The 15,867-nt window shown below is 36.4% G+C and overlaps 1 protein-coding gene across 11 annotated transcripts in view; it reads left to right on the top strand.

Annotated features, from left to right (window-relative positions):
* The window catches only part of MANBA (mannosidase beta), a 167,172-nt gene that overhangs the window by 49,171 nt on the left and 102,134 nt on the right, over nt 1-15,867 (top strand). For all 11 annotated transcript variants that reach the window (XR_010840973.1, XR_010840969.1, XR_010840977.1 and 8 more), the window contains one exon: nt 13,076-13,227. Coding sequence is in view for 1 of the 11 variants with exons in the window: in XM_059067307.2 (XP_058923290.1) it covers nt 13,076-13,227 (152 nt within the window). In the remaining 10 variants the exon portion in view is untranslated. The remainder of the gene's footprint in view (nt 1-13,075; nt 13,228-15,867) is intronic.

Below are 15,867 nucleotides of genomic sequence, written 5' to 3'. Positions count from 1 at the left end.
ATGAGGTTAATCAGGTACAAATATATATGCTTTGAACAATGTACAGTGAAATTCCAAGCTTTTAAAACTTGTCTTTGAAGACTGAAGTGCACAGAAATTTTGAAGGCTATTCATTTTTCAAAAACCAACTGTAATGAAATGGACATTTACATAGAAAAAAAAAAAGAAAAAAAATTTGAAGAAGAGTGTCAGGAGAAACAACAGGAGACGGTGATCTTACATTGCCTGAAGAAATCAAAATAGCAATGTTGAATATACCAACCGTTTTCACCAAGAACTGGAGACTTGTTCTAAAGCAATGGATCATATATCTGTGTTCACTATCATTCAGCCATTTTCTCTGATTTTGCAGAAGAAATACTTGAGAAGTGGAAAATTTTTGAACCCAGGGGCATTTGTAAGCACTTTGAATGGATCTCAAGGAAACGGACATGGATACTACTGCTTTTTTTGGAATTTAATATGAAGAGGAATTTTTATGAATCTCTGGAAAACTTATCGTTTTATCTAATACCTTCCCCAAATATTGTATATCTTTGGCTTCATTTGAAAGAACATTTCTAAATTAAAATTAACAAAAGGTGTTTTTCCATTAATTATTCAAGGATAGATTGACAAATCTGGCTATATTCTTTATAGAGCATATACATGCAAAGATGATCAATTTTGACAAGGTTCTTGACATTTTTAGAAATTAAGGCTCAAATTAGCAAATATTATTATCCATTACTATAACAAACCAATATGTAGATATGTTAGTTTCTTTTTTGAAAAAATTAATATAATTAAATTCATGAATCCAGTACTTTTTCCTTTTTTATACTCTAACATTTATTTTACTTAAAAAACGCTGTGATTATTCATATGGAGTTAAATACAAGAGACCTTTCAGTGCCTGCATTTTTTTCTGTCCACTATCATTATTCATTTTATTTCATTATTATTACTGAAAATAATTTTGTCATATAGAAGAGGGGTATGTTAAAAAGTGACCCTATCTAGTGTCAGATACACGAAATATACATCTGGCTACAAAGATATCAATCAGGTAACTATGCTGATGTAAACTTTAATCTTAACTTCTGGTTGTGCTGCTGTCTGCAGACTTCTAGGTCACAACAAGGAGAGCCACTCTTGCATCTTCTTGTGCAGGTCTGTTTGAGGAGAGCTCTTTGTGGAGATCCAGCGCCAGTTTTCTCAGTATTTCTGCATGTTAGAGGACTTTCAGAGCAGACAGAAATGTGGGGTTTGCTTGTCTCTAAAAATGCATGACAGTAGAGATGAAATTGTTTTAGAAAGTGTACTTTGGAAATGCATGAAAATTATTTGAAAAATATTTCAGTTAACACTTGCCAATGTTTAGAAATAAGTTATTTTTTTAAAATGAAGAAACTTATTCTTTTGAAAATCTAGTGATACTATGACAGCTTTTTAAGTATTTGACTACAGACAGCTGAGAAGTAATACTCAGTTTATGAATCAATGCTTCATTACATCATCATCTGTTTGGTCTGCCAGAAAAGAAATTTGAGAAGTATATGGTATTTACTTATCAGTCACAAACCTCTTAAGCCCTTTAGTTAAGATATTCCTAACTCTTGTCTAAAAACATGTGTTCAACTATCCTGTACTTTTAAAGTTAATCCTTCTATTTTAAAAATGAGATCATGAAACTAATTTAAAAAGTAATTTAGTGACTTGCTAATAGAACCTTCAACATTAGATAGAAAAGTTTGGAAATTAAAAAATTTTAAATTCAAACTACTTGACTTACACATTTAGGTTCTTAGATATTTACATCCTCTTCTACTTTTAGACAGTAATTTACTTTGTTGAGCTGTTTAAAATATTTTTGATTTTGTAAGGAGATAGTATATTCACTCTGGTTGTAAATGTGTTACTCAGGAGTCTTTTCAAGAAACCTTTCTCAGAGCCCATTGTTTTCTCTGAGGTAAAATTACTTGCTGTAGAAGAAGGCTTTTATGTTACCTGTCAGTATTGCCAGAGGACATGGTTTTACTGACACTAATCATAGACAGACCAGCCTTTAATCTCTCAAAGAATGTGCAGAGGGAAACGTGCCTGGTAATTACTGCTTCACCTCTGAGGTGCTGTCAGGTGGGTTAGGGTTTACTTTGACTGGGGTCATAAAGTGGTGATTGTAGGAACTGGGAGATAGGGATAGCTGTCTTTTCATGAGAAAATTTGCACAGAAATGAAAAACTATGTTAGAAGATGTGTTTTATCATTAATACTATTTGTAGCATTAATGGATATAAAGAAATAAGTGAGTTCTACTTTCTGGATTAGTGATTCTCAAAATTTTTTGGACTCAACTGCTTCATATTCTTAAAAATTATTGAGGACCCTAAAGTGCTTTTGTCTGTGGGTAAATATTAAAGCAGAGGTTTAAATCTTTATTTATTTCAACGCACAATAATAAACCCATGAAATGTTAATATATGTCATTTTATTAAAAGTAAATATATTTATAGAATAAAAAAATTTAGTGAGAATAATGACTGTTTTACATGTCTAATGTCTTGCTTATTAGTAGACAACTGGATCCTCATTTTCTTCTGCTTTCAATTAATTTGCAATATATTGTTTTTGTTGAAATATATGAAGAAATTCTGGCCTCACACAGATACATAGTTGGAAAAGAGAGGAGTATTTTAATAGCCTTTTCAGGTAATTGTGGATATTTTTTGGTACTGCACTAGAACTTAACAAGTGGTAGTTTCTTAAAGGTTAGTTGCAACATGGAGTCTAAAACCATTTTGATGAGCTGTTTATACTCTGTTGCATTAAAATCTATTGGTATATCTTGCACTCGTAATGGATTTTTACCTTTTTAAGTTGAAGTATAGTTCATTTACAATGTTGTGTTAATTTCTGCTGTATGGCAAAGTGATTCAGTTATACATATATATACATTCTTTTTTAATATTCTTTTCCATTATAGTTTATCACAGGATATTGAATATAGTTCCCTGTACTATACAGTAGGACCTTGTTATTTATCCATTCTATATATAGTAGTTTGCATCTGCTAACCCCAAATTCTACTCCATCCCTTCCCCCTCTGCTTGGCAACCACGTGTCTGTTCTCTGTCTGGTTGAGTCTGTTTCTGTTTCATAGATAAGTTCATTTGTATTACATTTTAGATTCCACATGTAAGTGATATCATATGGTATTTGTCTTTCTCTTTTTGACTTACTTCACTTAATATGATAATCTCTAGGTCCATCCATGTTGCCACAAATGGGCATTATTTTGTTCTTTTTTATGGCTGAGTAGTATTCCATTGTATACATGTACCACATCTTCTTTATCCATTCCTCTGTCGATGGACATTTAGGTTGCTTCCATGTCTTGGCTATTGTGAATAGTGCTGTTATGAATATAGGGGTGCATGTGTCTTTTTGAATTATAGTTTTGTCTGGATATATGCCTAGGAGTGGGATTGCTGTATCATATGGCAACTCTATTTTCAGTTCTTTGAGGAACCTCCATACTCTTTTCTGTAGTGGCTGCACCAATATACATTCCCACCAACAGTACAGTAGGGTTCCCTTTTCTCCACACCCTCTCTAACATTTTTGTTATTTGTAGACTTTTTAATAATGGCCATTCTGACCAGCGTGAGGTGGTATCTTGCAGTTTTGATTTGCGTTTCTCTAATAATTAGTAATGCTGAGCATCTTTTCATGTTCCTGTTGGCCATCAGTATGTCTTCTTTGGAAAATGTCTATTTATATCTTCTGCCTGTCTTTAGATGGGGTTATTTGTTTTTTCTGATATTGGGCCTCACGAGCTGTTGTGAATTTTGGAGATTAATCCCTTGTCAGTTGCATCATTTGCAAATATTTTCTCCCAGTCCATAGGTTGTCTTCTCATTTTGTTTATGGTTTCCTTTGCTGTGCAGAAGCCTGTAAGTTTGATTAGGTCCCATTTGTTTATTTTTGCTTTTATTTCTATTGCCTTGGGAGACTGACCTAAGAAAACATTGGTAGGATTTATGTCAGAGAATGTTTTGCCTATGCTCTCTTCTATGAGTTTTATGGTGTCATGTCTTATATTTAAGTATGTAAGCCATTTTGAGTCTATTTTTGTGTATGGTATGAGACCATTCTCTTCATAATGGAGTTTTTATTCACACACACTGTATTTTATTTTTACAAGAGATAAATAAACTGACACCAAGCATTGTAAATGGATGACCACAACAAAAGCAACAATGATTGCAATTACCAAACATGAAACACACTCATACTATGTCATAATATTGACATTCAGTCCAGTAATCCCCCACTGTAACAGCTCCTTTACTTTGCAGTGAAAATTGATTTGTATATTTTTTGCCTCTGAGTCCTTGTGGGATTTTTTGTTTTTTATTCAAACAGAAACTCACAAAAGTTATGATCATCCTCATCAGCTCACTCAGTCGCATGTAATAAATTTTTTTTCATCTTGATCTTTTGTTAGCACTTTTATGAATTCATCAGTTTTCCATTAGAGTTCTGAAAATGCTTATTCATTCAGTTCAGCAGTGTAGTCAGTTACTAGAAACCTGTACTTGTCAGAGTCTTTTCCACGAATTCCTTGAAGATGAAACCGTTTTATAGGAACATTTTTGCAAAAGCATCAGAGTACACCCAGAACTGTCTGTAAATGACAAAAGACTTAAATGACCACAGTTAAAGATTTGATGAAAGTTCATAATAATGCACCTGACAAGGAAATTTAGTTATTTCTTTTATGTGTGTGTGTGTGTGTGTGTGTGTGTGTGTGTGTGTGTGTGTGTGTGTGGTACCTGGGCCTCTCACTGTTGTGGTCTCTCCCATTGAGGAGCACAGGCTCCGGATGCACAGGCTCAGTAGCCACGGCTCACGGGCCCAGCCGCTCCGCGGCATGTGGGATCTTCCCGGACTGGAGCACGAACCTGTGTCCCCTGCATCGGCAGGCAGATTCTCAACCACTGCACCACCAGGGAAGCCCAATTTAGTTATTTCTGAGATATACATTTTAAAGTAATAACGAATTATGACTTATAACGTTATACCAGAACATAAAAGATTTTTAGAAATATCATGTAATGTCTGAAACATTTATATTAACATATTTCCATACAAATAACCCAAAGAAAGTTTAGTATTACTTGTTTTTTTTGTTTGTTTGTTTGTTTTTTTATACTGCAGGTTCTTATTAGTCATCAGTTTCATACACATCAGTGTATACATGTCAATCCCAATTGCCCAATTCAGCACACCACCATCCCCACCCCACCGCGGTTTCCCCCACTTGGTGTCCACACGTTTGTTCTCTATATCTGTGTCTCAACCTCTGCCCCGCAAACTGGTTCATCTGTACCATTTTTCTAGGTTCCACATACATGCGTTAATATACGATATTTGTTTTTCTTTTTCTGACTTACTTCACTCTGTATGACAGTCTTTAGATCCATCCGTGTCTCAAAAAATGATCCAATTTCGTTCCTTTTTATGGCTGAGTAATATTCCATTGTATATATGTACCACAACTTCTTTATCCATTCGTCTGTCGATGGGCATTTAAGTTGCTTCCATGACCCAGCTATTGTAAATAGTGCTGCAATGAACATTGGGGTGCTTGTGTCTTTTTGAATTATGGTTTCCTCTGGGTATATGCCCAGTAGTGGGATTTCTGGGTCATATGGTAATTCTGTTTTTAGTTTTTTAAGGAACCTCCATACTGTTCTCCATAGTGGCTGTATCAATTTACATTCCTACCAACAGTGCAAGAGGGTTCCCTTTTCTCCACACCTTCTCCAGCATTTGTTGTTTGTAGGTTTTCTGATGATGCCCATTCTAACTGGTGTGAGGTGATACCTCATTGTAGTTTTGATTTGCATTTCTCTAATAATTAGTGATGTTGAGCAGCTTTTCATGTGCTTCTTGGCCACCTGTATGTCTTCTTTGGAGAAATGTCTATTTAGGTCTTCTGCTCATTTTTGGATTGGGTTGTTTGTTTCTTTAATATTGAGCTGCATGAGCTGTTTATATATTTTGGAGATTAATCCCTTGTCTGTTGATTTGTTTGTGAATATTTTCTCCCATTCTGAGGGTTGTCTTTTCATCTTGTTTATGGTTTCCTTTGTTGTGCAAAAGCTTTTAAGTTTCATTAGGTCCCATTTGTTTATTTTTCTTTTTATTTCCATTACTCTAGGAGGTGGATCAAAAAAGATCTTGCAGCGATTTATGTCAAAGAGTGTTCTTCCTATGTTTTCCTCTAAGAGTTTTATAGTGTCCGGTCTTACATTTAGGTCTTGAATCCATTTTGAGTTTATTTTTGTGTATGGTGTTAGGGAGTGTTCTAATTTCATTCTTTTACATGTAACTGTCCAGTTTTTCTACCACCACTATGAAGAGACTGTCTTTTCTCCACTGTATATCTTTGCCTCCTTTGTCATAGATTAGTTGACCATAGGTGTGTGGGTTTATCTCTGGGCTTTCTATCTTGTTCCATTGATCTATGTTTCTGTTTTTGTGCCAGTACCTTATTGTCTTGATTACTGTAGCTTTGTAGTGTAGTCTGAAGTCAGGGAGTCTGATTCCTCCAGCTCCGTTTTTTTTCCCTCAAGACTGCTTTGTCTATTCGGGGTCTTTTGTGTCTCCATACAAATTTTAAGATGATTTGTTCTAGTTCCATAAAAAATGCCATTGGTAATTTGACAGGGATTGCATTGAATCTGTAGATTGCTTTGGGCAGTATAGTCATTTTCACAATATTGATTCTTCCAATCCAAGAACATGGTATATCTCTCCATCTGTTGGTGTCATCTTTAATTTCTCTCATCAGTGTCTTATAGTTTTCTGCATACAGGTCTTTTGTTTCCCTAGGTGGTTTATTCCTATGTATTTTATTCTTTTTGTTGCAATGGTAAATGGGAGTGTTTCTTAATTTCTCTTTCAGATTTTTCATCATTACTGTATAGGAATGCAAGAGATTTCTGTGCATTCATTTTGTATTCTGCAACTTTACCAAATTCACTGATTAGCTCTAGTAGTTTTCTGGTGGCATCTTTAGGATTCTGTATGTATAGTATCATGTCATCTGCAAACAGTGACAGTTTTACTTCTTTTCCAATTTGTATTCCTTTTATTTCTTTTTCTTCTCTGATTGCCTTGTCTAGGACTTCCAAAACTATGTTGAATAACAGTGGTGAGAGTGGACATCCTTGTCTCATTCCTGATCTTAGAGGAAATGCTTTCAGTTTTTCACCATTGAGAATGATGTTAGCTGTGGGTTTGTCATATATGGCCTTTATTATGTTGAGGTAGGTTCCCTCTATGCCCACTTTCTGGAGAGTTTTTATCATAAATGCGTGTTGAATTTTGTCAAAAGGTTTTTCTGCAACTATTGAGGTGATCATATGGTTTTTATTCTTCAGTTTGTTAATATGGTGTATCACATTGATTGATTTGCTTATATTGAAGAATCCTTGCATCCCTGGGATAAATCCCACTTGATCATGGTGTATGATCATTTTAATGTGTTGTTGGATTCTGTTTGCTAGTATTTTGTTGAGGATTTTTGCATCTATATTCATCAGGGGTATTGGTCTGTAATTTTCTTTTTTTGTAGTATGTCTGGTTTTGGTATCAGGGTGATGGTGGCCTCGTAGAATGAGTTTGGGAGTGTTCCTTCCTCTGCAATTTTTTGAAAGAGTTTGAGAAGGATGGGTGTTATCTCTTCTCTAAATGTTTTATAGAATTCACCTGTGAAGCCATCTGGTCCTGGACTTTTGTTTGTTGGAAGATTTTTAATCACAGTTTCACTTTCATTACTTGTGATTGGTCTGTTCATATTTTCTGTTTCTTCCTGGTTCAGTCTTGAAAGGTTATACCTTTCTAAGAATTTGTCCATTTCTTCCAGGTTGTCCATTTTATTGTAATAGAGTTGCTTGTCGAAGTCTCTTAGGATGCTTTGTATTTCTGCGGTGTCTGTTGTAACTTCTCCTTTTTCATTTCTAACTGTATTGATTTGAGTCCTCTCCCTCTTTTTCTTGATGAGTCTGGCTAATGGTTTATCAATTTTGTTTATCTTCTCAAAGAACCACCATTTAGTTTTATTGATCTTTGCTATTGTTTTCTTTGTTTCTATTTCATTTATTTCTGCTCTGATCTTTATGATTTCTTTCCTTCTGCTAACTTTGGGTTTTGTTTGTTCTTCTAGCTCTAGTTCCTTTAGGTATAAGGTTAGATTGTTTACTTGAGATTTTTCTTGTTTCTTGAAGTAGGCTTGTATAGGTATAAACTTCCCTCTTAGAACTGCTTTTGCTGCATCCCATAGGTTTTGGATCGTCGTGTTTTCATTGTCATTTGTCTCTAGGTATTTTTTGATTTCCTCTTTGATTTCTTCAGTGAATCTCTTGGTTATTTAGCAACGTATTGTTTAGCCTCCATGTGTTTGTTTTTTTTCCCTGTTTTTTTTCTAAGCTCATAGCATTGTGGTCAGAAAAGATGCTTGATATGATTTCAATTTTCTTAAACTTACTGAGGCTTGATTTGTGACCCAAGATGTGATCTATCCTGGAGAATGTTTCGTGTGCACTTGAGAAGAAAGTGTAATCTGCTGTTTTGGATGGAATGTCCTATAAAGGTCAATTAAAACTATCTTGTCTATTGTATCATTTAAATTATCTGTTTCCTTATTTATTTTCATTTTGAATGATCTGTCCATTGGTGTAAGTGAGGTGTTAAAGTCCCTGACTATTATTGTGTTACTGTCGATTTCCTCTTTTATAGTGGTTAGCAGTTGCCTTATGGATTGAGGTGCTTCTATGTTGGGTGCATATATATTTATAATTGTTTTATCTTCTTCTTGGATTGAACCCTTGATCATTATGTAGTTTCATTCCTTGTGTCTTGTAACATTCTTTATTTTAAAGTCTATTTTATCTGATATGAGTATTGCTACTCCAGCTTTCTTTTGATTTCCATTTGCATGGAATATCTTTTTCCATCCCCTCACTTTCAGTCTGTGTGTGTCCCTAGGTCTGAAGTGGGTCTCTTGTAGACAGCTATATATGGGTCTTGTTTTGTATCCATTCAGCAAGCCTGTGTCTTTTGGTTGGAGCATTTAATGCATTCACGTTTAAGGTAATTATCAATATGTATGTTCCTATGACCATTTTCTTAATTGTTTTGGGTTTGTTTTTGTAGATCCTTTTCTTGTGTTTCCCACTTAGAAAAGTTCCTTTAGCATTTGTTGTAGAGCTGGTTTGGTGGTGCTGAATTCTCCTAGCTTTTGCTTGTCTGTAAAGCTTTTCATTTCTCCATCGAATCTGAATGAGATCCTTGCCAGGTAGAGTAATCTTGGTTGTAGGTTCTTCCCTTACATCACCTTAATACTTATCATGCCACTCCCTTCTAGCTTGTAGAGTTTCTGCTGAGAAATCAGCTGCTAACTTTATGGGAGTTCCCTTGTATGTTATTTGTCGTTTTTGCCTTGCTGCTTTCAATAATTTTTCTTTGTCTTTAATTTTTGTCATTTGATTACTATGTGTCTTGGCGTGTTTCTCCTTGGGTTTATCCTTCTGGGACTCTCTGTGCTTCCTGGACTTGGTTGGCTATTTCCTTTCTCATGTTAGGGAAGTTTTTGACTATAATCTCTTCAAATATTTTCTTGGGTCCTTTCTTTCTCTCTTTTCTCCTTCTGGGACCCCTATAATGTGAATTTTGTTGCATTTATTGTTGTCCCAGAGGTCTCTTAGGCTGTCTTCATTTCTTTTCATTCTTTTTTCTTTATTCTGTTCTGCAGAAGTGAATTCCACCATTCTGTCTTCCAGGTCAGTTATCCATTCTTCTGCCTCAGTTATTCTGCTATTGATTCCTTCTAGTGTAGTTTTCATTTCAGTTATTGTATTGTTCATCTCTGTTTGTTTGTTCTTTCATTCTTCTAGGTCTTTGTTAAACATTTCTTGCATCTTCTCGATCTTTGCCTCCATTCTTTTTCCAAGGTCCTGGATCATCTTCACTATCATTATTCTGAATTCTTTTTCTGGAAGGTTGCCTATCTCCACTTCATTTAGTTGTTTTTCTGGGGTTTTATCTTGTTCCTTTATCTGGTACATAGTCTTGTGCCTTTTCATCTTATCTATCTTTTTGTGAATGTGGTTTTTGTTCCACAGGCTGCAGGATTGTAGTTCTTCTTGCTTCCCATAATGGATTTTTTATCCATGTATGTTATTGTAATATAATGCATTGGCTATTTGAAAAATGTTGGTGTCTGGAGATTTTAAAATGTTTTCAAATGTTAAACCATTTTAGTATATAAATCACATTCAAATTTGTTAACATCACCATTGATGACTTTTGGGAAGCTCTCAAGCTCATGGCTGTGTGTACAAGCTTTCCTAAATCCTAATTTTTAACTGTTACTTGCCTTGAACTGACAAGACTCACTTCAGTCATTTTCAAGAAAATGTCTACCAAGTCACCAAGTCTGAATAACCATAGTTTGTCTGGCAGTTCTTTCAAGTTAAAAGAACCAGATGGCTAATTCAGCTTACAACTCAAACTGTGGCCCAGATACTTTTCCTTAAAATATCCGTCATACGTGATGCTTTATTCATAGTTCCTATTTCATCACACAGTCTAGTACAGTGATGTGTTCTCAAGGTTGGGGTTTAATAGAATTAATAATTTTTATTGCTTTATGAAGGACATCCTGAAGTGAAACTGCCCCCCCCCCCATAGCACAGTTTGGAGGCACTGTCTTGATTTTTGCCAAGGCACCAGCAGTGTTACCCACTGTAAAACCCTCTCAGCTAATATGTGTGCTTCTCCAGCAAATGCAGTGTGAAAACCAACCCTATGAGATACTCTAGTCCTTTGTCATTTCTCGTTTGAAAAACATAATATGATTTAAAACAATGTATTACAATGTAATAAAGAATGTTAGCCTTTTGAATAGTTTATCCATTTAAGTTTAAAATAATCAGTTCCTTTTTGTTTATACTTAGAATGATTAGTCTCAAAATGATACTACAATGTAACTGGCACCATAAATATTATTTTTAAAATGTTACATTGCATAAGACAATAAGATAAATTATTATCATCTACAAAGTGGAGGGCAATATGGCTTTCATCACAGTCTCATTTCTTATTTATCATTTCACGCAGTTTCTTTGGAGTAGATTCCTCCCTTCCTTGAGTCAGAAGACTCTCTGATATGTCAGTTTCATTTTTTTCAGCACTTTTAAATGTAGACAGTGTGGTTGTAGGTGAGAATTTTAGTCTTCTAATCCCATTTTAAGACAATTTAAGACAAAAATTAGGAAAAAGTATATAAGTAAGTTTTCTTTTAGAATGAGATAAAATATTGCTTAAATGAGTCTCAATTACAATTAAAATTTGTTTTTATTTGAAAACTTAAGAATATTACATGAAACAAGTTAACAAAAGGTACCTAGTCCTTTTGTGTTTCTGTGTAAGTTGCAAGGAAAACTTTGAGATTCAAAATAAGAATTTATTGAACAGTAATGAGGCTACAGAGATTATAGCCGGAATAACCAGCGGCAGCTAGTAAGAGCACAGTAGTACTGAGAAAAAATTGAGTTAATCTCTGGAAATGTACCTCTTCATACCCTCAACCTCTGCTAGAGAAGTAGAACACACCAGAATACACAAGCACACATTCCATTAGCTGTCAGAATGACCATGTCATTACACATCACGTAGCTTCTGGAAAATTCCACTGTATACTCAAAAGAGAGTAAGAGTGAAAAAGGCAAATGATGTTTTAGCTTTACTGTGAAAATAGTTTTGAACTCAGAAACCCCCTTGAAAGGTTCCCAGGGATCTCATACGGTCCCCTGGCCACACTTAAAGAACTGCTGTTCTAGATGTTTGAATCTACCATCAAGATGTTTTAAATGTTTCCTCTGAAAGTAACCATTATTTTTTTACATTTTTGCATCCTAAAACAGGTGTGGTAATTCCATGTCAAGATCCCCCTCATCCAGTCCTTGTTCCGTGTCTTCTCATAAAGTTAACTCTGATATCTTTTGTCATGTCATATTAATTAGGGCAAGGGTCAGAAAGTGGAAGAATGGTGGGCACTTTTATTACATGAAATAAGTTGATTTATTAATTATTTTTAACTAGAGAAGAAATGCATAATCTTGGTTTCAAGACGGGGCTTTGTTGGTATAGAACTGTGTCCCTCAGTACTTGATCCAGTTTATGGCTGGAAAGAATGAAGATTTGGATAAGAATGTCAATCTTTTCTATCCAGGGTCTTGCTGCTCACTTCTTAACTGTAGGGAAACCTGGCTGGACCATCACAGGGACAAAGGTCTCAGCTTCTTCTCACGTAGCAATGATAACACTAGACTGTATGCTTCCATCTTTTCTTCCAGTTGGAGCACCACTTACATCTCCAGTCTCCATACCAGTGCTGTCTCAGACGTTGAGTTTGATGTGATAAATAGTTAGGATTAAATTGCCCATTAAACAAAATGACTTTATAATAATGTGCTATTAAAATTGGAAAGTTGTTAAATTATGAAATACCTTATACTGTATTTCTTTGATTTTAAGATGCACGTTTTGGCACATTTTAATAACACTGAAATGAGAATGTGTTTTTCAAAGATGCATCAGTTTAACTGGTGACATATTTTCCCCACTTTTGTGAAATAGTATCAGTTTTTGTTTTAATTTTGAAGTGTTATCTCAAATACATTTCTTTTGACATAATTGCAAATGCCTACATCATGGGGAAGACTACAGTATATTTCACTCTTTAATGGTTTCTGTGTTTTTCTTTTCAAAGAGAAATAACAGGACCTGGCAATAATTTATTTATATATATTTTTTCTAAAATGTGCACTTCCATATTAAGTGCTTCATAGCAGATAGAAAATTAACACTAATTTATGTTCATGTAAACTGCTCAGAAGTTTACTTTAAAAAATATCTCTTTTGCTTATTTTTTTAAGGCTATAGTAAACAATACAGTTTGGTTTTGTCATATGCTTATGTTTTAAATTTCATATTCATTATTTAATTCTGTTAATAATAGGTTTATTTTAGGACAGTGGAACTTATAGAAGAGCCCATAAAAGGGTCTCGTGGTCTGAGTTTCTACTTCAAAATTAATGGACTTCCCATATTTCTGAAAGGCTCGAATTGGATCCCCGCAGATTCATTCCAGGATCGAGTAACCTCTGCCTTGTAAGTTATCATCTTTTATTTCTTGTTCCTCTTCATATTATCAGTCCCACAGAGCTTAAGAGCTACTCATTTTAACTTTTTTTAGTTCCAGTGGAAGGAACCAAGAGGTAATATATAATTCTAGGATGATGGAAACTTTGGAAAGGATTTTAAAATCATTTATTTCATTCTCATGAGCTATAGGTAGTCTTACAGCTAAACTATTTGAGACTGCTGAAATCATCCAACTTTTATAAATTGTTTCTAGAGGAACAAGAAAATGACTAATGCACATGTTGGATAGTTAGTCCCTTTGGGGGGGGGGTAAATATGATTAAACTTGGATTTTTTTCTTTTTTTTTTTGAAGAATACCATTTTTTTTTTTTGCACACTTAAAAAAATGGGAACCCATATTTACCTTTTCATGCTAAGGTATTTGCACATTCTTTCAATTTTACCTTAATAAAGAGAACTAAAGAAATTTAAAAATTCAAGTGCTTTTCTGAAGCTTTGAGACTAGAACTTAACAAGAAAGTATTTCCTGATTAAGTTTATAAACTACTATCTTTGTAATAGTGAAAATAAGCTTTGTGAAGTGAAAATAAACACATTTAACTTATTTAAATGTACAAATATGCATTGACGTATGTTATGTTTAGAATGTAGATGTGGTTGGTAAGTAAACTCTAATTTTGCCAAAAGTTGTAATAATATCCTTTTACTTCAAAATGTGTATAATGTTTTGAATTTCATATGAAAATGAAATCATTCTCCAGACACAACACAGATAATTTGCTGACTCTTCTCCTTTTCAAATGCTCCTTTCCACTCCTGGCAGGTTGGCAGTGGCTGTACAGCACAGTTGGGTCAATTAGTAAACCTGCCCATAGGTGCCTTTGCTGGGAGCACAGTGCTCTGAGTGCGTGGTCATCCTGTTATTGGCCTTTTCCCTTCCTTTCTGAATGCTGTTCTGGAAATGGAGGGTACATGCTCTCAAGGTGGCTGCAAATTTCTGTACTTACCAGAGGGTGATGTGAATAGAAATTAGAAAAGCAGAAAGGAAGTTTACTAGATAAAGGAGTACTGGACTGGAGGAATTGTAAAAAGGGATGAACGAGAGCTAAATACTAATATTCAAAATTTGATTTTTATCATATAGTTTGAAATGGTTATGTAAAATAAGCACATACTTTCCAAGGTTTACAGTATTTTTCTACAGGAGTAACTTTAAGACAAAAATTTAGGAGGATTCAAGATGGTGGAGGAGTAGGTAGACATGGAGTTCATCTCTCTCCATGGATGCATCAGGAATACATCTACAGATGCAATAATTCTCACTGAACACCAGTTGAAAACTAGCAGAAGACCTTGGACAATGAAAAGGACTATAAAAATCCCTGCATAACTGGGTAGGATGGAAGAAAGGAAGGGAGAAGGAGGAGGAGAGGAAGCGGGATGGGACCTGCACCCCGGGGACGGGGAGCTGAAGCAGAGGAGAGAGTCCCAAATGCGAGGAAACCCCCTCTCTGAAGGGGATACCCCCTCTCTGATGGGGAAATCCACTGGGACAGAATGGAAGCATTTGATGCTGTCGGAAGAGCTTGAAGCTGCTGATCTGTGGCAGATGGAACAGAGTGAGAACTACACAGACAGTCCGTACCTTGGCCCTATGTGCCCTGGACTGGGATGCGTGTTCACAGGTGTGCAAGGGGGCTGGGAGCTGGTGTGTGGGGATTGGAGAACAGGCCCAGAGCGAGAACTGCTCTTGGTTGTGGGGAGACGGACTGAGGGGATGGGAGGGAAGAAATCCACAGCAGGGAATGCCTATGGAGGAAGACTGGACTGCCATGGAAGCAGGGCACTACTGCTGAGTCCCACGCAGGGGGAGGAGCCACTATTGTAACCTCTCTCTCCCCACATGTCGCTGCCTGCCAATGACAATAAAAGAAGCCCACTCAGTGCTGGCTCTTGTGTGCTGGCTGCTGAGACATAAAAAAGCCCCCTCAGAGCTGGCCCTCACATACCAGCTGCAGGGCAATTAAAAAAAAAACAAACACCCTCTCAGGGCTGGCCCTTACAAGACTGCTGCCGGGTGTCAGAAAAACCCTGGCCAGGGCTGGCCCTCACGTGCCTTACACTGGGAGCTGGAAAAGGCCCTCACTAGGGCCATATCTCTTGCACCCATGGCCACCGGCTCCCCTGTGCATTTGGCACCACTGGGGCTCCCAAGATCCAAGCAGTCATACCACCCCTGCACCCGGTCCTCACAGGGCCAGACCCAAGAGCTCCAAGGCAGCCTCAGGACCAGACTCCTGCAGGCAGACCACACACAGAGGTGGGGATAAAACCAAAGCTGTACCCCAGGGACGGGGTGACTAAGGAAGAGGATGGAAAATCTTTCTGTCAGCTGTACAAGCTGCAGATTAAATCCCCATGATCAGCTAGGAAGACCCTGCATTTATGGAACATCTGAGTAGACAATGAGTGTTCCCACAAATGAAAACGGTCCAGCTCTGGCAGCTGTGGACTTTGGGGGCAGCACACTCAGGAACTGGGCCACATCAGAGTTGGAGGGGTCCCCACAGGGCCCACAGCAGGTCCAGAGACCAGCCCAGAGACAGAGGAGGGGCTCCTGGGGAGGCGGAGGGGGGCTGTGGCTC

This window comes from Kogia breviceps, chromosome 6 (assembly GCF_026419965.1).
Source record: "Kogia breviceps isolate mKogBre1 chromosome 6, mKogBre1 haplotype 1, whole genome shotgun sequence".
In the NCBI taxonomy this organism is placed as follows: domain Eukaryota; kingdom Metazoa; phylum Chordata; class Mammalia; order Artiodactyla; family Physeteridae; genus Kogia; species Kogia breviceps.
Note: the sequence above shows the minus strand (reverse complement) of the source record. Positions and strands in the feature narration are given on the sequence as shown.